Source organism: Sander lucioperca, chromosome 18 (assembly GCF_008315115.2).
Source record: "Sander lucioperca isolate FBNREF2018 chromosome 18, SLUC_FBN_1.2, whole genome shotgun sequence".
Taxonomy (NCBI): domain Eukaryota; kingdom Metazoa; phylum Chordata; class Actinopteri; order Perciformes; family Percidae; genus Sander; species Sander lucioperca.
In genome coordinates this window covers 22,929,596-22,956,984 of record NC_050190.1, presented here as the reverse complement: position 1 = coordinate 22,956,984, position 27,389 = coordinate 22,929,596, and the positions used below count along the sequence as shown (strand labels likewise).

The following is a 27,389-nucleotide window of genomic DNA, read 5'->3' as shown; positions in this document are numbered from 1 at the left end:
ACTACTTTGCTTTTAGAAGGTCCTTTCACAGCCACGCTTGCAGTATATAGCCTAATTGTGCAAATCCTTCTCAAATGTGTAAATGTGACTGAACCTTGTGTATAGTCAGAGCAGAAAACATTCAAAAAAATGAGTAAGCCTCTTTTTGGTATTTGCAATAAATAGCTTTCAATGTTGCATGGAAGCAATATCAACAACTCAGCAAAAACAGTGCACCCAGGAGCAAAACAACCACACACATGGAAGAAATCATTACAAAATAACATCTACATTATACAGCTTTGTGCCAAAATATACAGAAGAGAAAAGGAATATCTAGTTTGCGAGAGAAGCCAATCTCAACAAGTCTGACACACATAGACTGGACACTTGGCCACAGCGAACACCGAGCACAGGAAGAACATGGTACGCCTTCTCCGAGACAAAATAAACAAATGGTAGCTGACTTTAAAAGCAATAGTTGCAAGATTTGATAATGCTTGTACAGTAGTTTACCCTTCATAGAATTGTATTAAAATAGCTTCTGCATGTTTTCTGCAGTACTCCTATATACTTTTAAACCTACGGTTCTATTGACGTCTAGATCAACCATTTCAAAAAGGTTCATAAATGAGCATTATCATAGAGACTACAGTTGTTAAAAATATATTTTAGCAGTTTCTCCCAGGCCTTCTTGTGATTAAAGAAAAACCACAGAAAGTGAAACTCCACCCAGCTCTTTTGTGCACACCTACCCAAGGAGGACCTTTGGATGGGAGACAGCTGTAGAAAAATACTTTTCTCCTTCAATGTTGTATTTTTTCACTGCTGGACAAACTGATCTGCTGTAGCCAATGACGTCTAGACTAATACTTTCAATCTTTTTAAATGAAATACTCTTCAAATAGGACTTTTGTTTTAAATGATCATTGCGCTGTTGACAAAAAAAAAAGTCTCCTTGTGATAATCTGACATTAGTAGCTTATTAGCAGACCCCCCCACAACAAAAATGGTTAGCTCTGGTTGCATCTTTGTTCACTTTGAAGAAACTATGGTCTTCTGTACGTGAAAAGTAAACAGACATTGTGGACTTTGGCTTGCAGAGTTTGTGGTTGAGAAAAGGGATATACAGGAAGTAGGCATACTGTAAGTGGTTAACGGAGGATAAGTCATCCCCACACCTGTGTGTTTGCTACATGTTCTACTCCTTTTTCAAACGGAGCCCTGGTTCCCATACCTGGGTGAGGAGATTACTGTATAAGCTTAGAAATATAGGAGAGAATAATCTTCTTTTAGCTCATAGAAATCATTTAACATAATATTGAGCTTTAAAGTATAGGAAAGGTTTGAATCTGAATAGAAATGGTAGGAGTCTGCAATGAATACAATTGCTTTCAGTTCAATTCAGTGGTAAGAACCCTGAACAATAATGTTTTTGAAGCTAATTCGGTTGTAAAACACCTGTTAATCCTCTCAGAGCCAACGTTCCCAGGTATAAGAACTAAGCCTGCGTTTGGTTTGGTTTTAGTGTTCTATTATGTCTCGTAGCGATCAGTCACCACATGCAGGTACAACATTTACAGTCTGGACCTCGTGCATGAGAGCATGCTACACATTCACCAGGCGGTCACATTGAGGCGCAGGCATAGACCACAAACACACGTACACACACACGTACACACACATGTACACACACACACACACACACACACACACACACACACACACACAGTACATGCACTCACGTACTCGTATGCATACATGCACAGAGCAGATAATAGAGTAAGTTGACTGTACAGTCCAGTGTCAGAGGCATTGCAACCCCTGAATTCTCCGTCTGGTTTTTGGCTGAGATATGAACACAAAACGGCTGTCTTCTTTTGGCTGAGTCAGGGGGTGATCTGGGTGGGGAGGGTATTTTGGCTGCATGTGTGTGAGATATAGTGTGCAAATGTTTTAGGATGTGCTGTTTTTTCCAACCCTGTTACCAGACAGAACGTTGATATTGGACAATTCTGCAAAACCTCTAATTATGTTCAATGACAAAAGATTTTCAAATATCCATTTCTACGACACCAACGCATAGCAACTAACATGGTTAATATCAAATTATGGTTTTGGTTATCATTATCACTTTCTGGCCCCCTGCTGCTCTGAGCTTGGTGTTTCCTTGTGCCAAACATATTCTACATTCACATAAAACTGCCTTCCTCCATGTGAGTTGACTGACTGAACTGATCATTAGCAGGCTGCAGAATCGTCCAATACGAGCGTAATTCCTCAGAGTATTGGGCTGTTTTTTGGGACGGGTATCACAATCATTTCACTGGACGACACCAAAGAGCCTATTACTACTTAATTTTGTTTTTGGAGTGTGGATGGATGTGGGAGGAGCAGAGGTAGGGTGGGGGTTAGCGTGGCATACTTAGATTTAGTGCATTAGACAAATAAGGCTTCCCTGAAAGGGACAGATGCAGCAACAGGGGGCAAGAGGAAAAGGTACTGTACAAGGTGGACAATCAGGGCATACAGCAGCAGCTATTGTAGAAGTGCCCCCACCCTCATCATAATAACATAACAATATGCTATTTGGTGTGTGCCAAAATTCCTTACAGTACCATGAGAACATACATTCTTAATAATATAGAATCAAACCCCTAACCCTGGCAGCATCAGCTTACATGTCCTACACACTGAGCTCTACGGGACCATAATTTGATTTGATTGATTCTCACAATATCTCTTCGTGCTGCAGCAACAGTGTCGATAACATGTAAAGAGTGGGACTTCAACACTAGCTACATGAAGAGGTAGGGGCAACAGGGAGGATTCACTAAGACTAGTTTGGGCTGGGGTTGGAGCAGAACCACAGGGAGCAGAGTAAATGCTCTGGTGACCAATATGAAGAGAGATAGCAGACACCCTGAGGTGAAACAGGAGCTAATGTATTGTCAGGCCATGAACAGATTGCTGTTTCAAACCCTGACTGAAAACCAATCCCGGCATTATCACTTGTGACTCACAGTAGAGTGGGAACTCCCTGCTGACATGGCCAGGTGAATATCAAGAGTGGGGTGATGTGATGAATAGATGACGGAAGAGTTGTGCTGGAAGAGCAAAGGAGTGGCGGAAGTAGAGGATACAAAAATGTGGAGACGAAAGAAGGATAATAGTTAAAAGGGATGGAGGGAAGAAGAAAGGGAGAGAGATGGAAGAGGAGGTATTGTATTTCAGTTCACTCAATGTACAAGTAAAACTCATTTACAATGCAGTCCTTCTCAGTTGGGACTGTACGGAAATGATTGGTGTGGTGAGGGAGGTTGAAACCCACAGACATCCAGAGCATCATTAATACTTCATTTGGACCTTCCCCTCGACTCAGACAAAAACTGAAATACCCTCTTCTTCTCTAGGAGAAAAGATGTAAACTTTGCAGAAAATCCATGTCTTGAATTGAATGAACTGAAAATTAATTCCTTCCCCAAGCATGGTAAACAGCGAGAACTGCATCAACGGAGAGACAAGCACACAGAAACTATGATATTTATCACAATAAACCAAGCCGGTTGTCAAGTAGGATTCAACCTGTTCTCTCTTTCTCTCTGTTGCACCCTCTTCTCTCTCTCTCCTCTTTTTAGGTATACAGATGAGCTACTTTGTTGCGGGCGGATTGATTTTGAGTGTCATGCTGGGGCAAAGAGTGGGAAGGACAAAACGAAACAAATACCTACAAATACACAGTAAAACAACCCCAAGAACACACTTTATATACACACACACACACACACACACACACACACACACACACACACACACACACACACACACACACACACACACACAGACATTGATGTAAAAGGTGGAGTTTGATTATACATATACCCTCATACACAGGCAAAATTAAAGTAGAAAACAGACAATCAGAAACTCACATACACATACAGTTAGATGAAGGCACTATTGCAAGCAAAGTCCAAGTACTATTTGTGACAGAAAACATCAACACCCTCTTCCCAACCCAGTCCTTAATCCCTTGGGCTAGATGCTAGGGGGTCAGGGGAAATGTTTAAAGACAAAGCAGTTTTTGATTTTTAAGCAATTTTTTTCAGTTTTTTTTAAGAGCACATGTAGCAGTTTTCCTGTCTGTTGAAAAGAAAATGAGCTTTTCAGACCTGTACATGGGAAATAGCTTAAGCTTGGCATGCTGTCATCTAACTTTCCTGTCCTTTTCTGTGTTGAAACAGGAAGTGAGGTGCTGATCCATCTGTCCTATACTCATCACCTTCTTCTCTCCTATATCCCGTAAATTCTTAGATATACAGTTCACGGATTGCTCAATAAACAATGTTTCATCGTTCACAGTGCAATGAACCACATCGTATTTTATCTCCTGCTACGTCCGCACTTTTCTATCTGTTTGTGTGGGATGTGGACTCCAATAAGTGAATAACAAGTGACTGTGACAAGACACTTGACCCTGACGTCCTCATTTGCTGTGTGAGCTGAGGAGCCAAGCACGGCAGAGTAAGGTGAATGAAAAGCCGTTTCACGGCCAAGAAACTATCTAGCCCAAGGGTTAGACACACAAATACACACAGATGCAGGCAGGCAGGCACGCACGCGCACATGCACATGCACACACACACACACACACACACACACACACACACACACACACACACACACACACACACACACACACGCGCGTGCGCACACACACACACACACGCGCGCGCACACACACACACACACACACACACACACACAAACACACACAAACACACCTGTTCCCCCTCCCTTTCCCTAGGCAGCAGACAAGGCAGTACATTCAGGGTAACACAGAGTCAGTCCCTTCAGAAATCCATCGGATCCTCCTCCGCGAGGCCGTGATTGGCAATTTTACTGCCGCCACCTTTAGATGGTGTCCCGTCACTTTCGGGTTTCACCTCAGGGGGTGGGGTGAGCCCTGATCCCGCCTCCGGCGCACCCCAGGGGTCAGTAGTAGGCGGGTAGAAATCGTCGTCGAAGCCGCAGAAGCCTTCGTCCACGCCTTGATCGTAGCGCTGGTAGGTAGAGGCGTGAACCTCGTTCTCTCTGGCCGTGATCTCCAGCGTACTATGCCACATGCCATAGCCAAAGTAGATGAGCACACCTGAAGGGACACAGACAAATATGAGCATATACGCACATACATACATACATACATACATAACCAGAGCTCACAGCGCTATTTTAAGAGCTCAAAAACAAATTTAAAAGCACAGAGAAAGAACAAACTCTCTATCAACTCAAAAACAATTCTTCCCACTCTGAGTGAGTCAGAATAATACAGCAATCCTACTCACACAGTAAAGAAATGCACAGATGCCCACCAGTGTTTGTTTTAAAACAGAAACAGCACTGCCGGTCACCAGTCTGCATTAATTCTGTTTTTATATAAGCAGTAAAAACTGCAACGAAGTGACAAAACGGTTGAACAAAGAAGTTGAACTACATGCTCAGGGCATTTACACACACAAGTACACACACAGAGAAATACAGATGTGCAGACAGATATAACTGAGGAAGGAAATAAAAGGAAAAACGAGACTTCCTTGTTCTTCTATAAAAAAAAAAAAACAAAGCGAGTGAGACACGAGCTGAGCCAATGAGTCATTTCAAGAGAAGTGAAATGTATCACTCCATTGTTTCACCATCAAAACATGGTGAGCTCTGTAGAAATATTTCTACATCTGTCAAGGATGACAGTAATGACACAAACTTAAAATCTGGCAATAAAAGACAAAAAACCTAAATGCCAGACAAACAATGTGATGGTGGTGGCTTACCCACGATGCACCAGATTGAAAATCGTATCCAGGTGATGGCAGACAGTTTAAGCATGAGGTAGATGTTGACCAGCATGGCTGAAGCAGGTACAAAGGGCACACAAGGTGCCATGTAGGGCAGCCGCTTAGGGTTCTCTGGCTGCTGGAGGATGATGATGACGAGCAGGGCAAGGAAGATGATGAAGAAGACTAATAGCAGCAAAGCCCACCAGTGACCCTCCCCAATACTGCTCGCACCTAGGAAGAGAGGAAAAAATAAAAAAGACACTATCAATTTATGGTTACACTATAGTAAATTCCTGTCTGAATTTGTTCCGGTGTTCTCACCAAAAATGATGAAGGAGCAGAAAGCGAAGATGGAAATGAAGAGAAGCAGCACACACACAGTAACAGTTTTCCCTGTGGCTGGAGTAGGCCTGTCCATCTTTCCCGGGAGGCCCAATCGGATCCTCAAGGTGTAGTAGCGCGGTCCAATGAGCTTCTTCAATCGCCGGGATAACCCACCCTCTGACTCTTCTGCTTCGATGCCAGTAGTCATATCCACTGTGCCATAGTTTGGGTGGCTGGCAGTGTAGGTGGTTTTATCTGGTTTGCCTATCAGCATCTCATTGTCACCCAGTGACGGCAGGTTTTTGGCTCCACAGGTGTTTGTGGCTGGACCGCCATACTCATCCGCTTCGCTGGTTGGTGAACAGGCTTCTTTCTCACACTCGGCCAGAACGCCCTCCTTTCGCTTGTTGTTCTGCTCCTCGGACAGGAAGTTCACAAAGCCGTGGATGTCGCTTTCAGGTTGGTAACGCAACAGGAGTACACAGAGGCTTACCTGCAGACCATGAGGGGGAATCATTTGGATATAAAATAACAAAAACTTAAACTATTGGTTCTGAAGCAAAAAAACGTATGCATGTTAAGTTTTACAGAATTTGGTTTATTTTATTTGGTCTATTAGGATATCATTAATGCATCAATATCAGTGGCTTATTGATATCTCGGCTGATCGGCTACCAGCTAAGACCCGCTGTCTGTGTATGTTTACACTTATTGCATGTTTCTGTTGTTGGAGGGATTCGTTTTCCCAGCAAAAGAACAGGGTAAATCCAGACAGCTAGCTAGACTATCTGTCCAATCTGAGTTTTCTGTTGCACGACTGAATGAACCTTTGAACATGTTCCACCAAAACAAGTTCCGCTTAGCACCGCCCAAGACGATTGTGATTGGTTTAAAGAAATCCCAATAAACCAGAGCAAGTTTTTCTCCCATCCCGGAATGCTGTGTGGACTAGCCAGACCCTCTTTTGCAGCGCTTCGGAGGAAGGTCTGGCACCATCATTATCCACTCACCAGGGTGTAGGCCAGCAGGGTTCCTATGGACATCATCTCTATGAGGTCTCTGAGGCTGACCATGAGGGACAGCAGGGCAGCTAGAAAGCCCGACACCACACAGGCAACAGCAGGGGTCTCTGTGTAGGAAGACACATTGGCCAGGAACCTACAGTAAACACACAGAAAAAAAATTAGCTGATTGAGACTGCACACATCATTAAGATTGACAGAAAAATAATTAACTAGATAAATAACTGTTGTGGACTGACTTAAACAGCAGGCCGTCCCCTGCCATGGCATAAATGACCCTGGGCATGGGGAACAGGGACCCCAGGAGGGAAACAGTGAGTCCCGCTATGGAGCCCACCGCCACAATATACTTTGCGAACATACAGCCATGCATGGCAAACATCTCCATGAGCGGGGCGTCAGCGTCAATCTCATTATACGGCACCATCAGAGTCAGGATCACAGAAACCTGGATAGAAGAGGGTTGAACACAAAAAGAAAGTTAACAGAGTTGTTGCTATATATATATATATATATATATATAAATAAGTCATCATGAAATATTACTTAAATACTGTACAGAGGAGCTTGTCAACAAATGTGTTCTGCCAAATAGTCACCTTTCAATTTCAAAGTGAAATAATTCCTAATATTTAATAATATTTATGATTTTTTTATCGAAAGCCAATGTGTGTAGAATTTGGCGCCCCCGGTGGTAATATACAAAAAACTGTTACAGGCCCCAATTCAGACCATTACTCACTAGTTTTCCCCATAATTAAGAAAAGCTGATGAAGGTCATTATGATATGATTAAAAGCTCCAGAACAGCTACTAAACAGACCTTGTGTTGAGGCCGTTTTTTAATCAACCTCATGAGAATAATTTGACTGATGCTATAATCATATGGGCTTTAAATACTGACAAGTGATGGGCTACATTCTCACAGCCTAGATTTACACAGCTAGCGCATTCAGCACACCGCACATCGCATCCCATGCAAAACGTTCATTAGTCATGCTTCTCTCGCACTATGTGTGCGTGTGTGTACATTTGTGCATGATTTTGATCCTCGCGTCTGACGTGTGAAATCATGCAGGGCCATCTGTCACAGATACTGTGCTGCAAAAGAGGGATTTGCACTAACAGATTGCAGAAAGAAAGACAGAAAAAAAGACTAACTCTTACAGAGAGGAAGATATAGAGATCAGTTTCCTCTGAGTAGCCTGGTGCCCTTTAACCCTTCATCCAATCTGGGCACAAGCTGCTCGACAGTGCGTGTGAAGCGGTCAAAGGAGTCTATACTAATCTAGAACAAATCCTGGTTTAATATTTGTTTCGAGAGAGCAAAGCTGATCCCAAACTGCATCATACAGCGCCCATTTTTAGCTCGCTGTCAGCAAATTTTCAGCTTGCACATTCACACGACTCCCCTCTCTGTGAATGAGGGTTTCCCAAAAACATCACCCTCACTGCCACTTTTTAGTGAATATGTACTGATGCCCACTTAGTGATATGTGAGGAAATTCAACGTGGAAAAACAGTCAGGTTGACTGAAGGAAGAACCCTACTAAGTTTGACGATTGTGGATTAAGCTACGGTGCGTGCTGTAAAACCAATGCCATGTAATGTGCTTAATGATTAAAAAAATTCTGAATCAGAAGCTAGAGGATCCTGAAGTTATTCCAAGATGTAGAGAGTGAGATAGATCAAAGAAAGATGGAGATTAAGAGAATCTAAGAAAATAGATTTTGTAACACGACAGTGGGTTATTTGGAGAAATATACGTGACTGGTAGACAGAGAGGAAGAGAAAGACGAGGTATTCAAAGAGAAGTAGTTGAGTTTTGAAGTTGATGCAATCTTTGGCCCCAAACGATGTCGAAAAATTCATCCTCCTGATAGGCCGCTTTTACACGGTACCCATAGCAACAACCATTCAGCACAAATGTGTCAAAGTCAGAAATCTGGTAGGATGTGCGAGCTGAATACGTAAAGATCAGAGATGAGACACACACCCACACAGCTGGATTGGCATCTTGTGATCTTTACATCCTTCTGTCAGACATGTCTCGAAATTTAGGGTAAAACTCTGTCTGTATTCACAAGTACGTTGATAAGAACTCAAGCGTAACGCTAAAGGCAACGCATGAAGATGAAGAATGATAAATATAAAAGCAGATGTAGATCTTTACAGTGAAAAATTGTCATCTTTAAATTTAAATTAAGGATTATGAATACGGAAATAGTGGGAACAAACATGAACTGAAATTCTGTTTTCTTCTCAATTCAATAATTAAATTAGAATAATTTTGTGTAAAAACTATGTGGGTGTGTGACTTATAAGGTGTGATTGTAGCCTGCTGTCTTCCCACAATCGATTCCATTCCACTGTGAAATAAAAATTGTATTTTCTAACATTGGATTCAGTGAGCCAAGTCACTATCTGTCATCATTACCACACTGTGCATGCCAAAAAAACATTCAAATCAGTCATGAGAACTGTGTTTAGTTACTGTAGTGATACTTTCATGAACACGATTAAGAGTTTTGCACTTCTTACCTCGGAAATGCTATTAAATGGGAAACAAATGAAGCATTTGATTTTTGTGTGCACAGTATTTGGTCTTGGAGGTAACTCACAGAGACGTAGGCAGTGAGGCAGGTGATGAGTGAGGCAGTGATGGCATAGGGGATGGAGGTGTTGGGACTCTTGGCCTCCTCTCCTGTTGTAGCGATGATGTCAAATCCAATGAAGGCATAAAAACAGGTCGCTGCACCCTGCATCACCTGGAACAGAACAGAAGCAAGAGAAATGATAGCTTAAATAAAGAGCATAAGCAGATGGGGTCTTAATCAACCTTCCTTACTTGTGACTCAGTGTGTGTGTGTGTGTGTGTGTGTGTGTGTGTGTGTGTGTGTATCTGCATGTGTGTGTGTGTGTGTGTGTGTGTCTGCGAGTGTGTGAGTGTGTGTATATGTGAGTGTGTGTGAGTATCTAAGTGTTTGTGTGTGTGTGTGTGTGTGTGTGTGTGTGTGTGTGTGTGTGTGTCCGTACCCCCGACCAGCCAAAGGGCAGGAATCTCCCCTCGTCCCAGTTTTCTCCGTTGACGAAGAAGAGCCCGGCGATCATCATGAACACCCACACTATGAGGTTGATGACGTTTAGCACGTTGTTGAAGCCCACAGAGTTCTTCACTCCCAAAGCAACTATCACTGTCACCAGCAGTGCTATCAGCAGCGCCAGCAGGTCTGGGTACGACTGCTCCCCTTTACCTAAGGGATTAGCACACACACATGCACACAGATATAGTTGTGTTTGTACCTGTGAAATCCAAGCACCTTGATAGTGGTGGGTGATGCAAATTTACTAGTTATATCTTTTGATGAATCAATTAATTGTTTATAAAAAAAAGTGAAAAAGCTCCTCTCCTCTCCCAGAGCCTAAGAAGACATCTTAAAATATCTTGTTTTGTCTTACCAATAGTCCCAAACCCACAAATATTCAAAATCAAATCAAATCAAAGTAAATCAGCAACTCTTCACATTTGAGAAGCTGGAACTAGCAAATGTTTAGCACTGTTGCCTGATAAATAATTAATTGATTATTAGAGTTAAAGTTGTTTTCCTTCCATCGAGTAAGTAGTCTTATTCTTGCATTGCCAGACCTCTCTCCACAGTGCTGTGTCAGCGCTGTAGTATGGTCCTATCTATTCTGGAATAGGGGGAAAAAAATGCTCTGGCTTGTTTGTATTTCTTTAAACCAAGGGAGGGACATCCGGCGCCGATGTACATCCGTTAAGCCAGACTAGTAGTCGCTTGACAGAAGAAATCTCAACACACAGTCCAACTCACATTGTGTGGCATTCCTCAGCATAATGTAGCTGTTACATTAGTTAGTTTGACAGAGCAAATTGCAATTGCTGGGGAAGGCTGGAAAACGAAAGCTTCGGAAACAACAAGTAAGTTAGACCTTGTGTTGATATGTTTCCCAAAGTCAAGAATGAACGTTCAAGCTCAACTAAGCAATAGACCATTAATTAATTGATGCCCAGTGTATGCTAAAGAGGAAGCAGTGAGCACAAGATTGAGCAATCTATCAAGGGCATATGGATGAAAGTTTGGTATTTAAAAAGCTAGCCGTCAGGTAATTTCCCCCCAGATGTTTTTTTTTTTTTCTTGAAACATCAAAAGGGACTTTCTAAGAATTTGTTTAATTTGTCTTAGCATTGCCAAAATTGGAAATGCATTCAAATAACTCCATAAATGCACTCATATTTGCAACTTCAGCAAAACTATTTTTGTTAGGTAAACGGTCAATCACACTAAAGCATTACCCTGAAGGCACTTTAAAACAATATCAATAATGACTATTTAACGCAACTCAACAATGCACAAGTTACACAGGAACTCAGTCTTTATAAATACACACAGGTGGTCACACAGAAACTGATGAAACATATTTTGAGCTAAATTCCACACTTTCACCGTGGTGTGGGGAAACATGACGTTTATCTCCAGCAGGAAAAGGAAAACATTAACTTTCCATTATGGTGTGGTACAGCTGGCCATGCAGCTTATCATGTGTCAGTGTCCAACAGGAAGAGACGGTCAGGGTGGTGTCACCCAGATAGACACCGCTGGCACACACATCAGCTCTAGTATTACACCAGATGAGCAGGCATTCCCCTCTTGGTACGGTTTATGACCTGGAAAACGTTTTGTTGCACGAATCATTTAGAAATCTGAGATGCTAAGGCTGCTGCTACTTTCCATAATGACATGATTTCCAAAATAAGCAGTGAAACATCATTTGGAAGCTCCATGGAAAAACATCTGATATGGGTTGGATGATTTCCCAGATGGTGTTACTTTCATTTTTTTTTTTTATCAGGATTTTAAATATGTACTGTCATTCAAATACAGTGGTGCACTGAGCCAGTGTCACACAAAATCTCTCTGGTGGAACAGATAACATTGTGCTTCTCTTACATGTTGAGAAGGCAATTTATGACACTGAGGACAAGCATCACAAACATTACTGCCAGAATACGGGATGAGAGCAAAGATTTATTAAATCTGCTTCTTTGGGTCAACAGATTGGCTTAGCTGCCACTCAACCCAGGAGAACTATACGTTTTTGAAAATTAAGTATTTGAACAAAAAGAAACTGACCCTGACCCTCTCATGGAGGGTGGGGAGTAAAATTTATCCTTTTTCTCTAGAGGTAACTTGGGTGAATGTCTGTTTATCGATTTTGAAGCAATCTTTGGCAGTTGACTGTAGCTGATAGATTGTAAGCTGTAGACAGAAAGTGGAGACTATTCTAGTGCAATGAACAAAAAATGTGCTGGCGAGATTATATTCTTCCGTGTAAATACTTTATATACTAATTGTCCATGTTATATTTATTATGTATTAGCCATTTCCTAGTAGTATCTGAACAGTAGTTCAGAGTATTTTTCCCAGCAGGAAAGACAACAGAAAAATAGTACATTTCTTTGGTTTTCCTACTTCACATGCTGACTTTGTGTTTTAAGTTCCTTAAACCATTCCTACTGTATTACGGACCCCAGCAATTCATACAAATCTCAGACTTAAACTAATCTCATATAAATCTAAATCCTGAAAAGAAAACTCACAATAACACCGTTTCAAAATCAGCTCAGCTCAAGCCAAATCAGAATTTTTCTCTCAGTAAAACTACATCTGTCGCAGGCACACATCCTTCCGAACTCACCCAAGCCCCTGAGCGTTCCGATGTGTGTAATCATAAAGTTGCTGATGCTGTGATTGGCCAGTGAGTCCGCCATGCTGCTGAGAGCCGACGCCCCCGCTGCTGTACCGATCAGATACTCCAGAATCAAGTTCCAGCCAATGAAAAACGCCACGCACTCGCCCACAGTCACGTAGCTGTACGTGTAGGCCGAACCTGTGGTCTTAGGCACCCGCACGCCAAACTCTGCATAACACACTCCTGTGGGACAGAGGAGGAGACGGACACAAACACACATTCATACACATATCAGTGATATGACTGCATTATTATCTAAGTGAAAGGCTGGGTTCAGGGTATTGATAGGAGCATTAAGGTAGACTATCCCTTGAGAACCTTTTATATTATAGCTTTGACCCATATAATGTTTTTGCCCTTGTACTAATGGCATACTTATTAAAAGGCTCTTCATATAAATCATATCAGTGTAAAGGGGATAAGAATGACAGTAACCTTTATCCTGTGGCCTATACTATGTTATAGTCAGCCTTGAGTGTGAGTGTGTGTGTGTGTGTGTGTGTGTGTGTGTGTGTGTGTGTGTGTGTGTGTGTGTGTAAGGGTAAGAGTGTTTAAGAGCAAAAAAAGTCACAAAATTCACGTGTGCCTCTGTTCCAGTCTCACCTGACAGAATGGAGGCCACAGCGGCGATAATGAAGGACACAATGACGCCCGGACCGGCCATCTCCTTGGCAACCAGCCCCGAGACCACATACATCCCTGTCCCGACACAGCTGCCGACGCCCAGCGACACCAGGTCCACTGTGGATAAGACCCGGGCCAGTCTGGTCCCATGGGAGCTGGTGCCTGTCATGGCCGAATCCAACATGGACTCCACAGGTTTGGTCCTCAGGACACGGGACGTAAAGGTGTTCAATGTAGAGCGCCATTGTACCCTCCGAGGGTCTAGCTTCCCTACCAGACTGGTCATGCTGAAAGCTAAAGCTCAAGGGTCAGAGTCAAAAGGGAAGATTTTCAAAAGGAAGAGTGGGAGGTTCCCTCTTTGATAGTTTTCTTTTGTACTTTTACTGTTTCCTTTTGAAAACAATCATGTACTGTGGAAGAAGAGTTATTCCTTATCCGAATGATGGTAGATTCCAGATCAGATCAGATTTTGGGTTGCTGCCTGTGCCTCCGTATTCTGCAACCTCTTGTCTCTTTTCCTGGTTTAGTGGAATGCCATCTTAGTTGTTCCCCACATGGTCAGAGAGAAAGTTATCTGAAAAACAAAGGTGGGGTGATTTTTTTCTTTTTCTTTTACAGCACATAGCCTTATATATGTTCTTCGGAAACAATGCTTATTTTCATGCATGTTAATACACAGGAGCCCAACGGTGGAGATGCATTACACAAATTAAGCGTACCTGAATGAGGAAGCAGCTAATTAGCATTCGTCTCCCTATCGCCCTGCTGCTATAGTAGCTAAGCTCATGAGTGATGACAATGGACGCTAAATTTTTTTTTATTTTTAAGGGGGAGAGGCAGCAATACGGGTTATCATATGTATTCATAAGTCTACAGAACCTCCACCAAACTGGGTAAAGTTGCTTTCAGCACAAACATGACAGAATTGACTTCATGTCTACTGCTTGGTAGCATTGCAATGGGATTAATTGTTATAGTTCATATCTGGCTCACATTACGGATGCATCAGATTCAGAATCAGTGGTACTGAAATAGTGTACTTAAGTACATCTTTGAGGTACGTTGAGCTAATTTACTTGAGTATATCCATTTGGAGCTCCTTTATTCCTTTAGGCATTACATTTCAGATTTAACATACAAAACTCGGTAACCCCGTGAAGTCCAGGTTGGATATTACACGATAACTATCCTGGTAATGAAATAGCAAATGACTGGACTGGAAGTCAGCCATTTTCCTTGGATGTCAAAACTATATTATTAGTTCATTAGTTTATTTCTGTAATTATTATTAAATTACTGGCCTGTAATCTATGGGGTTACCCAAAACTCATCATCTAATACAATGTATTATTATATATTACCCAAGACATGTAGTAAAAATGTGCTGAATTTTAACCAATTACAACACTACATACATTAATTATAAGTGCTGTATAATACATAATTCATTCTAGTACAATCAGTATAATTAATAATACAACATGGTCCATTTTTCAGTATAATAATGAGTGGTTATTGCTTTGATAATTTAGGTACATTTTGCTGATAATGCTACCATACTTTTACTTAAAATTTTAAACACAGGACTTTTATTTTTTTGAATTCTTCCACAACCGTGTATGATCATACAACTACAATGCAATGCAATCCGAAAAGCCGCTAAGTGTTGTCCTGTTCAAATAATATGTCCTTACCTATGTTATTACAGTAAATCAACACATTAAAAAATTGCTTTGTGTGTCAGAAATAGCCTACTGTGCGTGGGCAGCACACTGTTGAATAGCAATTAGTGAAACAATTAAAATCGTAAGCTTTTTTGTGCAGAATAATTACAACACTTACGTTTTAACAATGATAGACCAAAATGCAGAGGCGTTATTATACGTTTCTACAGCTTTTCAATAGATTTTCTTATGTCATATGGAGTAACTGCTTTTGAAAAGAGAGCTATTATAGTCATCAATTCTCTCTCTCTCTCTCTCTCTTTAACAGCAGTGAACTAACACTCACCATTCAACCACTTTGAACAACAAGCACAAGTTACTGAACAAACACACACACACTCACATACAGCGCATTGACATTGCCCCTCGGCGTTAATATGAGCCACTCAAATGATGGCTGCAATTACCCCGCTGTTTAACCAGAGTAGGCCGGGGCTGCTATTGTTGCAGCACTTAGTGGGAGTACGAACATGTGATGGTAGAAAAAGCTGAAAAGGTGATTTCATTTGTGTGTGATGGTGAGTGTGAGGTGGGGCAGGGGCTATTAACCCGTCACAAGGGCGTCTCACAGGTATCCCAAATCATAATGTAATGAAATCAAATTTCTCTATTTACTTTGAGAGGAGAAGTTAAGGAAGACGTAGTCTCGCTTAGCTAGACCTATCCTATCCTCCACAGCGCTGGGTCAGCGCTGGAGTATGGTCTGGCTACAACACCTAAACCCCGATAGTGAAGATAGCAAGAGGGGAGGGACGTCTGGCGCTGATGTATATCCGTTGAGCCAGACTAGTAGTCGCTTGACTCACTTGTTGTTTCCGAGGCTCTCAACCACATTTGGTGGCCTTCCTCAATGAAAGCTTCAGCAACATCGATGTCAGGCTTTATCCCAGCAATGTACATCTGTTGAGCCAGACCAAGGAAGACGTGACAAGTGACAGTAAGCCATGTCTCTGAGTGAGTATGCAGGATACTAGAACCTTGGAACTGGCTCACCTACATGTAATGTATTAATCTCAAAGGAAATTAAACTTGACAGTGGCTCTTTAGTTAGATAGTCCACTGCTGGGATTGATTACTATTGATTACACATAAAGAGATATTAAACAATGTCTCGTGCCAATTTGTTGCATCAGGCAGCCCTTAAAGTAACCCTGATATCACCCTTAAACCAGAGAATTACCATCTATAAATAACTCAATCACACAATTGTCAAAACATCAGTGAGGACAGTGATGGACAGACCTGAACAGCTTTAATTGGAGACACTGACAACTATGCATGTATCCAATCACACTCAGCAAATTTTAAATAAAGTGGCAGGTGGGACAAAATGGGCTTTGTTTTGTTTTGTTTTGTTGTATATGAGATGTGCATTGAGTACCACACACACACACACACACACACACACTTACATTTTACAAATCAAATCAGACAAGCAGCTTTTTTTAAACATCCGTGTGACATTAATATTCTCTGGCTAGCTTCATTCACAGTGACCACCACCTGCCCTGTGTTGAGTGTGAGCTATTTGAACAGTCATAGATCAACAAAACCGAGCTGCACAAAGCACTGTGGCAGCAGGTGTTCCATTTGAGCTGTGCTGGAAAACTGACTTCACTTTGCTAGCAGTATCTTATTTGACTTAAAAACTGAGGCTTGTGTGTGGGACAAAGTATCCGTAACACATTTACAAGTAAATACAAATATCAACGGCATTACAGTTATTATCTATATTATTTATGGACTACTTCAGTTACTGAATAAAAAAAGGCACATGAATCCCAGGATGTTTTGTTACTTTGTGTAATTTAATTCAGATCATCATCCAGATGAAGATGAAACATTTATAATTTTCTATTATTAAAATGAACACATGCAAATTGTGCAGCCTTGCAGGGTATGCCCTTTCTGCATGCTCTCTCTAGTATACAGTAATGTTGCAGTGGCTGGTGCAGACAACCTTTTAATTATACTTTGACATTTTGAAAAAAGATGCTCTGCTCTCTTAAGTTAGATTAGAAGATCAATACCACTCTGGATCTGGAGCCAGGAGGCAAATAGCTTAGCTTAGCATAATGAATGCAAGCAGGGGGAAACCTGGCTCTGTCCAAAGTTCTTGATTCTTGTCATTCCAGTTTCTCCCTGCTTCCAGTCTTTATGCTAAGCTAAGCAAATCCCCTCCTGGCTCATGCTTAGCGCATAGACATGAGAGTGGAATCCATCTTCTCATCTACTGTAAGAAAGAAATATTTCCCAAAAAGGGAAAAACTATTTCTTTAAGCTTGACCTTTTCTTGTTGCAGCTGAGCAGACTTGAAATGTACTTTAACTGCCTGAAATTAATGCACATTGATTGATTGATCAATACAGTACAACCAAATGAATGCCAGGTCACTACACTCTGTGATAAGAGAGAGAGAGAGAGAGAGAGAGAGAGAGAGAGAGAGAGAGAGAGAGAGAGAGAGAGAGAGAGAGAAAATAAGTGCTAAATAAAATCAGAAAATACTCAAAATGAAATGAGAAAACACTCAAAATGGAATCAGACAATCAAACGTATTCCTGTGCTAGATTCATTACAGTACAGTGTATGTAGGTGCAGGTGGAACTTCTCCAATGGCAACATATGCATGGTGCTGTTCTTCTGAGTCCTTTATATGGAGCACAAACTAAAGTGCTGACGTTAGCTACTGAATTATTTAATAAGAGCGTGGGTGAAGGCAATAAAAAAATATATTTAAACATCTAGCCGTGGAATTACTCATATTGCTCTTGCCATTTCATCACAAGACAAAGAGCCATAGGATATATATATAAGTCATCATGAAATATTACTTAAATACTGTACAGAGGAGCTTGTCAACAAATGTGTTCTGCCAAATAGTAACCTTTCAATTTCAAAGTGAAATAGTTCCTAATATTTAATAATATTTATGATTTTTTTTATCAAAAGCCAATGTGTGTAGAATTTGGCGCCCCCGGTGGTAATATATAAAACACTGTTACAGGCCCCAATTCAGACCATTACTCACTAGTTTTCACCATAATTAAGAAAAGCTGATGAAGGTCATTATGATATGATTAAAAGCTCCAGAACAGCTACTAAACAGACCTTGTGTTGAGGCCGTTTTTTAATCAACCTCATGAGAATAATTTGACTGATGCTATAATCATATGAGACGATTATAGCATAGAGACGCAGTGTTTTGTACAGTCTGAAGATTTCCCCTCTCTGATAAACAGGGCTGTACTTGAAACTTTTTCGGCGACCCAGACCGGAGGGACCAGATGGACAGTTATTCACTGAGTAAGTACACTAGACAAGTTATGCAGAGTGCGATTATTTCAGATATATTGAGCAAATTGCTTTTGATTTTAGTTTGCATCGCCAGCTGTAAGTCATGACTGGTTTCCAAGACAGTGGCGGCATGTAAACATGAACGCGAGTGTCTCTATAATCTATCTTTTCAATAAACTGTCTGTACACTTACAAAGTTCTCAATGCTTCGGTTAACATGTAGGGACCCTCGTTATGCTACCGTTGAAGTTTGGTGATATTTTGAGCCTTTTTAGTGGTATAAATAGCGATTCGTTTTTACATTCCCTGTGCCCCGAATACTAGCGTTGTAAGCTAATCAGCGGTCCGTGCTAGCGTCTTTCAAGCTCCAAACTCATTCGATTAGCATGAAAACATGTCCCAGAGAGCGACAGAGTGGGTACACATCTGTTAATAACCCCTAGGTTCGTTTTGCGCCGGAATTGTCCTTTAAGGGAGAAAAACACAGCAAAATAATGAAAAGCTGCAAGTAAGAGAAAATTTGGAAAATGGCTGTCATCTCTCAGTGTGTGAGCAATATGCTGCTGTTGTGTTTACAGCAGCCCTGTTGCACACAGACTCTTTCTTCAATATTATAGCACTAAACAAACACCCATTATCTGCTCTGCCAGAGTGCTACCATTAAAAGATCAATAGTTGAATCCAAGTCATCATAATCATCACCACCACCTCTAGCATCTTAGCATTAGTGTTTCCTCTCCAGATAAGAGAGCTGTCAGAACATTCATCCTTGTGTCTAATGATCCGTGACTAAGCCCGTCTCTGTGTCCGCCCCTGCCCGTGTCTGAATTACTCGATGAATAAATCTGATTGAGCTCTCATTGCCTTTACAGTAAGAAAGAGCTGCATTGACTTAATAAGGCTGAGTGCCCTTCTGATTCACTCAAAACCAACCTGGCAACAGGCTTGCATTGCCCCTGCCCTCTATAAAAACCAAACCTGGCAAGCGGCCCTGGCCCCCGTTCTCACGGCCCACAGACAGAACAGGAAGGAGCCGACTCATCATCGTTCAGCAGAATGCCTGAGCCAGGGGAATATTTTTCTTACTCTTCGTAAATGTGTGTTTCTCTTTTGCTCTCAGTCTTTAGTTTTTGTGGTAATTAGCAAATATTAGCATGCTAAAACACTAAACTAAACTGAGTATTATACCTGCTTAACATCAGCATTTTAGCACTGTCATTGTAAGCACAATAGCATGTTGATCATGTTTTATGTTTGTCTGTTACATAACCAGCCTATACGTGTGTGTGTGTGTGTGTGTGTGTGTGTGTGTGTGTGTGTGTGTGTGTGTGTGTGTGTGTGTAGACAGGTAGATGGGTAGACAGACTGTGAAAAGTGAATGTGCATAATTCATGTTTGTCTGCACAGCTCTACTTCAGTGCCTCTCAGTGATAAGATTTATGAGGCCAGCCGCTACGGAGCGTTACACAGCAGTGCTTAAAGCACCATGCAGTCTACAGTTTAATATCTCGAACACAATAATGCATTGCTCTCAATTAACATGACAGTATATCCATACCCATTAAATCACAGCTACTTCCGTTTCACCAGACCTCATCATTATAAATGCAGTCTGGCCCTGTATGAAACAAATTGCATTTTTATTATTGTGTGCTTTTAGTTCAAAGACCTGACAGAAAACCATTAAATTACTAGATCCAGTTGAGGAGTTTTACAGATATCACCAGTAATTGGCTGGTTATATGAGGAGATGTAGAGTCCGGAATTCATTTACCTCTGCTTGACTGACTTTGGTGACTGTGGTTGATTCGGGGCCTTGGCTGACTGGCCACAGTGTCCATATCTGACAAGCCTAATGAATCGGATTCCTCATTTGACACTAAAGATAAATTGTCTCCTGTCAGGTTGATTTCATTGCCTGACTGATCAGTCAGACTTGAAGTATCCCTGACTGTCTACACTGTTCAGAGACTGATTTTTAAATAAGGACTGTGATGTTGGTATCACTTTCACTGAGCGGGCTGCCTGACTCCCTCTGTAATTTACTGACAGGTTCTTTGTTTGACTTACTCATGTCCAACTATCTCCATGGCCTAACCAACCCTGTCTTGGGTGTGCACCCAGAGGCAAACCATTTAAGTGTGCCCTCTCCATGTTCGTTTTTTAATTGGGGAGCTCTATGACGGAGCAGATCATTTTTTACAGAAACTCAAAATCAGTAGTTAATGTTACAGTCTCGAATATCTCCATTTAGTCAAAGCCACTGGAGGTCCTTATCCAGTTATGTTTCTACATGTACCAATCTAATTTCTGCTTATCTATGGCCACTAATCCACTGTTTATTTCAGACAAATAGATGAACACAAGAAATGTAGCTCCACACTTTGTTGAATGATGAGAAAATCCTAGCAGACTGTTCAGTGGCCTTGGAACATGGAACTCGTTAAAACAGCCACAGTGGAAATAATCAATGCACCAGTAGATGAAGGAAAAACAGAAAAAATGTGTCCCTACAAAGTCTACATTCGCTATAAACAAATTAATGACCACTGATGCTATCCAGCATACTGTCATCCCAAACCATTTGGTGTAGGCTAATGTGTTGATCCACATGATTGGAACTAGTAATAAGCAAATATAAACACAAACAGCGATGACCCTCTGCTTCACACAGTTGGCTGTCTAAATCAGTTTACTCCTCACATATCTGGCTCAAACTCTGGCTTGCTAATGATTCACTTTGGATTTTGACCATTAAGCTCAAACATGTTGATGTGTACTCTAGATTGGCAGCACAGTATTAAGAAATTTGTACCCCCCCCCAAAAAAAAAAATATTGTTGTCTCTGTTTAAGGTGTATCATCTGTCAAAAGTTTTCAAGGTGGAAAGAGTTGGCGCTGGTGCCAAGCTTCAGACAAATTGTTCTGCATGACTGACCTGCAGACCAGCTCGGTTCACTCACAAGTTGGCCTGCCACATCCCCATCTATCTTGCCCTAATGCAACACAGTGGGGGCCTGAAGCTTAAAGCATGCTGGGTCTGGCTCCAGATTGCAAGATGAATAAAAACAACAGTGTCACTCCCTCTGGCTCCATGGCTAACCAGCCGTATCGATGATTTCTGTGTGTGTGTGTGTGGCCTTAAGCTCTAAAAAGCAACAGGCCATTTCACACTTTAGAGACTAAACCCCAGCTAACTTGATGCCCGAGTATAAACCTCAATTGCAGACATATAGTCTAAGAGAAGACTTAAACCTGACCATAAAACTGGCTCAGTGATATCCTGCTGACTAATTCTTCGATAAGGAGCCAATACCATGAAATGATGGTGACACTAATGGAGAAAGGAAATATTGCCAGTGGTTGCCAAAAGACATTTCCCCCCACAGTATTGTCTCTATCGATCCAATTCGCTAATCCCCATTCTTTCTGTGGGCAGTGTCATCCTTCTGTAGTATCTGAGAGAGCTTTCTCTATAGCATCACTGCATTAAAGCATATATTTGCCTGGTCTTTTATGATAAAGAAATCAGCATCCATCTGTCTTTTGGTCACGTCTGGTCATGTCTGGGTTTACCACACATAGTATCTATCTCTTTGCCACCGCTCTCTCTAACCTCGCCACTTCCTCTCTGGTTTCACCGTCTCTATCCTCCCTGTCGGCGCAGGGACCTGTTTGTCAGCTCATACCGCTTGCCAGCAAATGAGTGTAGTCCCTGATGTGTACACTGCTCACTATGTTCAAACAGTCCACTGACAAGGATTGTCCTTTTTATTTCATCGATTCCACCTTCACCCGTTACCCTCTCTACATTCTCAAGTTTATTTCCTCCCCTTTCACTTTCTGACTGTCTGTTGTTCTTTTTCTCCGTCTCTTCTCAGAGGCTGGCCTAAGAGTGCTTTACACTTTGCCATGGCAACCACATGAATAAATACCCTAAACTCAGGTGTTTGTCCACCAAAAAGTTTTTCAATCCAACAACCACTTTGACTTCTGAGATTAGCATAGCGTGCAGCACCAATGGACATTTGGATTGGATGTCTGCGTTTATCAACGCAGACATCTTTTGTAGTCTGATTTCAATAATGTTGGGACTGACGTAGGTAAAATGAAGCCATATCTTGTGCATAAAGCACAAGCAGAATCTTTTTCTTTCATATTTTAATAACTCAAAATGGCAATCTAGAAAAGTCATTTTTTAATAACATTAAATATGGATCGAAATGTACATTTTGTGTGAAGTACCTGTTGTTATTTAAAAATTAAGAGTATAAAAGGTGTCATCCTAGCAGCCTTGTTTTGTGGAAAAGGAGAACCATATACTGTCCATTACAAGTGCAAGCTGCAGGTTTGCAGGTGTAAGTGTCCACTTCGTAAGACCATTTCGTAATAAACGGATTACAAACAAATGCATTTTATTCTCAGCAAATTTACAGAAAGTAAGAGCTATTAACTCATGATCAAGTTTCACAATCAACTCCAAAACAACGGATAGAACCACTGTCATTTTATCTTCTGTCACATTGACGACCGTTTGTGTTTACCATAATTGCATTTCCTGAATCCTGTTGTACTAGGTTTGTTGCCTCCTGTGTGACTTATTTCAGCTTGTACTGTTTACTGGTGCCTTGACAAAAGGAATACATGCTAAACACTACATGTCTGTAGGGTCTGTGCAATATCAGTTCTAGAGGAGGTGGGGATGCAAATACCGGGTTAGTTTTCTACAATCTCTTGTAGCGGTCTTTTTTGAAGGCCACTTTAAACTGAGGATACCATTCATTAAGGGTAGGAAGCCTGTTAGGGGGATAATTGGGACAAAGCCTTTTAGACATGGAATGATTTTCTCTCAATCAGTTGTACTACTGGAACTACTTTGCTAAATCATCTGCTAAATGATTGACTGTTTGTCAATGCAACATAATGTCTATCTATTGATGGGAGCCTATGACTTTTGAAGAAAATACAGAAGAAGGCAAGAGAACAAACCTACCATCCATAATAATCATCTACTCTTAGGAAGATTTTGTTTTGTGTGGCTTAGACTCTGCAGTTTAAAATGTGACAGCTTTCCGATTTGACAGACTATAGATAAAATAAAAAAAATGAAAGTGCTTAAAATTACAAGAAACTGAGGTAAAAGGCAGCAAAGAGCAACACTAATAAATCTGTAGGGAAGAAGCCACAGTCACAAATTTATAACAGTGATCGGATTACATTGTAATGATAATGATCAAGGCCGCCCACCTCCCACACACTGGATCTCCAGTCTCTCTCTCTCTCTTTAGTGTTTGTTGAGCCAATAACCAGAGGGGTGTGTGTGTGTGTGTGTGTGTGTGTGTGTGTGTGTGTGTGTGTGTGTGTGTGTGTGTGTGTGTGTGTGTGTGTGCACTGCTGACAGAGACAAAGGAAAGGATGCAATGTGTGTCTCTGTGTGTGAGGTCCTGATTATATTAGCCTTTATGCGCAGGCAGGTTCACTGACGTCAGCGCAGAGCAGCATCTGATGAAAGGGCGGTGGGGGCCAGCCAGCCATTCACAAATATAAAGGATTATGTTTGTGTGTGTGTGTGTGTGTGTGTGTGTGTGTGTGTGTGTGTGTGTGTGTTTCTGCTGCATGAGTCACACCTATATTTTACATTAAGAGGGTACAGATGACATCACTAAATGTTAAGTATCTATCTGTTTAAAGAAATCTTTTATGCATTATTCTTCCAAACAGGCACATGAAACCTCTCAAACAAACATCAATTCTCTCTAGTGTCTATCTCGTCCACACACACACACACACACACACACACACACACACACACACCATCCATTATCCCTAACAAAGATGAACGAGAGACCAGTAGCTTTTCATAACCCCTGCAGTTACAGTTAGTGTATTTTGAGCTTTCACGTCATTGTTTTGGCTTGTGACTTAAACCTTACGTGACTATAACCAATAGCTTGATAACAACAATGTACGACAATGTGAAAAAATGTGTCATTATGAAAGGGGTTGCTCATTGTGATGAACCTACAGCGAATTATTACCGGAATCTGCAGCTCCCCTCATCTTTACAAAGCTTTACAGTGAGTTTCACCTCATTGTTTAGCGGTCCAGCCCACAAATTTACTTTTTTGGTTCAATCTCACCAGTTGCACAGCATCTTGAAAACATTTTTAAAAAAACAACCTTTTCTCTACCCGCTCAGCACCAAAGAGCAGACATACACAGTCGCGCAATTAGCAGCTCAAGAAGCCGAGGCCCAAAACAGAGCTAAAGGAGAGTGAATAATGAACTTACGTTCATCAGGCGGCCAGACAGACGATTTCAAATAAAAGCCAATGTTGCTCTGTAGCTGCTGGATGTGTAAACAAGAAAGCAGCACGTTGACCATATAAACCTAAAAGCAGTTGATATGTCAATGTTGTGCTCACAACAGCTGCCCCCTTTTTCACATTGAAAAAAAAGTTCACATCCGACTGGGGATCTGTCTCATCACCACCTAAAAGAGGCTGAAATGCCTGAAAAATATTGACAAAAACTAAGATTTTGTCCTTTGTTGTTAATTCAGAAACTGTACCAAACACCTCCTTAAAGTGAAAGTACTCAGTCACTGTACTTACTTCAATGCTATGAAAGGCAGTTATGCTAAGGCTAAAGTGCCCTTGAGCAAGTAGCAAGTCACTGCACCTCCAGCTGCTCTAGTGGTCCTTCATGTGAATAAATGTGATGTGAGACCTGAATGTCTTGGGGGTGTGTGTGTGTGTGTGTGTGTGTGTGTGTGTGTGTGTGTGTGTGTGTGTGTGTGTGTGTGTGTGTGTGTGTGTGTGTGTGTGTGTGTGTGTGTGAGTGATATGCAGCAAGACAAACTGCAGTTGCTAAGTTGGTCAGTTATGTAATATTTTGGTTCTACTTCTTATTACAGTTGTTTACACCATCGCCATCATCACCATCATCATCATCATCAGCAGCATGTTTTCTTCTTTCCTTTTGGCATCCATTGTATTGGCCAGAGCTGCCTTTGCCTTAGTTTATTTGTTCATTATACCATATCTCCAATTTATGGATCTGCTAGTGCTATATTGGGGGATTTAACCTTTTGTAAATGCTACCCTTGTGTATTTTCCAAACTAAAGCATTATTCACGTCCATATTATGATAGTAAATTTAAAAATGCCATTTAAAATATACAGTTGACCAAGCGTGTTCTACTTTTGTCAGCCAAAGATCTAATATACCAATTGTGTTTTAATTTTAAGCTATCAATAATTCTATGTTGACAATTAAATCACTTTCTGTGTCATGAATATGCCAATTTAAAACAAAACCCGACAGCTCTAGCATGCAAACACAACCTCCATCAAAGACTTTGAATTAAAATTGAAAGCAACTCTTTTTATGTCTGGGCGGCTGTCTCTCATGGTAAGTAATAGGCACCTGTTGAGCGCTGACAAGGCCATCAAGTATGAGCGTAATAGCAGTTTGACTGTTTTCAGCACCACGGACAGCACGTCATCACAACTGAGTATGAAAGACGAGAAAAAAGAATTAAGGGATTAAAAAAAAGGGACAAGACTTTATGACACATAGAGCGAGAGAGAGAGAGAGAGAGAGAGAGAGAGAGAGAGAGAGAGAGAGAGAGAGAGAGAGATGACATGTCATTGGGGATTAGCCCAGTTCCAAGGCTTGAGGCTTTCAGTGTCGGAGTGTTCTTGTCCTCACATAGACACACACACATGCATCCAGCAGCACAGTATGTTGCCTCACTGTTTGCGTGGGGCAATAGATGGATGGATATAGATAGATAGAGCAATATGTGCCATAACAAAGAGGCCTACTGTGATTCATTTAAAATATTTTCCCACATCAGATACAGATTCATCCTTTGGGGAAAAAAAGGTTATTTTAGCCTATATGATCTTTCTTTTTTTTACCATACACCTTAAGAGTATCATGAGGACAGACAACAGCAAAATAAACTCTATACTCTCCATTATTACAGCAAGGAACATCCTTTTCCCCCTCTCCTTTCCAGAGCATAAAGACACTAAGTTTCACCATCTTTGTTCCCCTCTCCTCCTCCTGACACACCTAAACACAGTCTATATAAGCAATAACTTCTCATACTCTCACCTGCAAAAACACTTAATTAAACGTCCCACCCTCTTTCAGTCGAGTCGCAGTCGCCCCTCTGGCTCTTCCTGTACTCTTCTCGACCCCTCCAAACGTAGCCTGCTGCAGCTCTAGTCCGGTGGGAGCAGCGACACCCGCCCTAAACTCCCTCTCTTCCCTTCTCTTTCTCACGCAAAGACGCACACCGTTAAGGTGAGCTGCGCATACAGGAAGGGACCATTTCCCGACATTTCCGTGCACTCCGCGGGCTCACCAAACACCACCTCCTCTACGAGGACGCACGGTTTCCGCCGCGCTATGCGCCATCGCTCGTGGAAAACAAAGGCACAAAGAAAAGACAACAAAAAAGGGGGGAGGACTGAGGGAGAGGGGTGGAGGGCTGATCTAGTTTGAAATAACGAAGGGATGAGAGGAAGAGAAAAAGTGGAGGAAAAGCACTCACTGTGGCACGGCCGGATTAAAGGATGCCCATGTCGGATGCTGCAGTCGGTCGCCAGCATCAGCAGCAGCATCTCTGGGCTGCGCGGTGCATCAGATAAAGACAGCGCGGGAGGGGGAGGAGAGGGGAGGGTGAGGGTGAGGCTGGTGATGTCAAAAGCTTTAAATCATTCAGGAGCCCGCTGCACGACATGTGACCGCCGACACGGTGTATTATTCATCCGCGTTGTTTCCGGATTGCCCTCAACCGAGGAGA

The 27,389-nt window shown here is 41.6% G+C and overlaps 1 protein-coding gene across 4 annotated transcripts; it reads right to left on the bottom strand.

The window, feature by feature from the left end:
* Nucleotides 1-142: 142 nt before the first annotated feature.
* On the bottom strand, nt 143-27,389 carry slc7a14a (solute carrier family 7 member 14a). 4 transcript variants are annotated; one of them, XM_035994489.1, is made up of 12 exons: nt 27,138-27,389; nt 13,534-14,128; nt 12,877-13,113; nt 10,195-10,412; nt 9,780-9,926; nt 7,399-7,607; nt 7,148-7,295; nt 6,135-6,630; nt 5,808-6,044; nt 4,727-5,131; nt 3,784-4,566; nt 143-3,741 (listed from the first exon to the last, which is right to left on the bottom strand). In XM_035994489.1, exons 2-10 carry the CDS (start codon nt 13,838-13,840, stop codon nt 4,833-4,835), a joined length of 2,298 nt encoding a protein of 765 aa, XP_035850382.1. In that variant the 5' UTR covers nt 13,841-14,128; nt 27,138-27,389; the 3' UTR covers nt 143-3,741; nt 3,784-4,566; nt 4,727-4,832. The 4 variants fall into 4 exon arrangements, with proteins under 4 accessions (XP_035850382.1, XP_035850381.1, XP_035850380.1 ...); XM_035994488.1 differs by adding an exon at nt 26,000-26,083 and having other exon boundaries at nt 143-4,566; nt 27,138-27,384; XM_035994487.1 differs by having other exon boundaries at nt 143-4,566.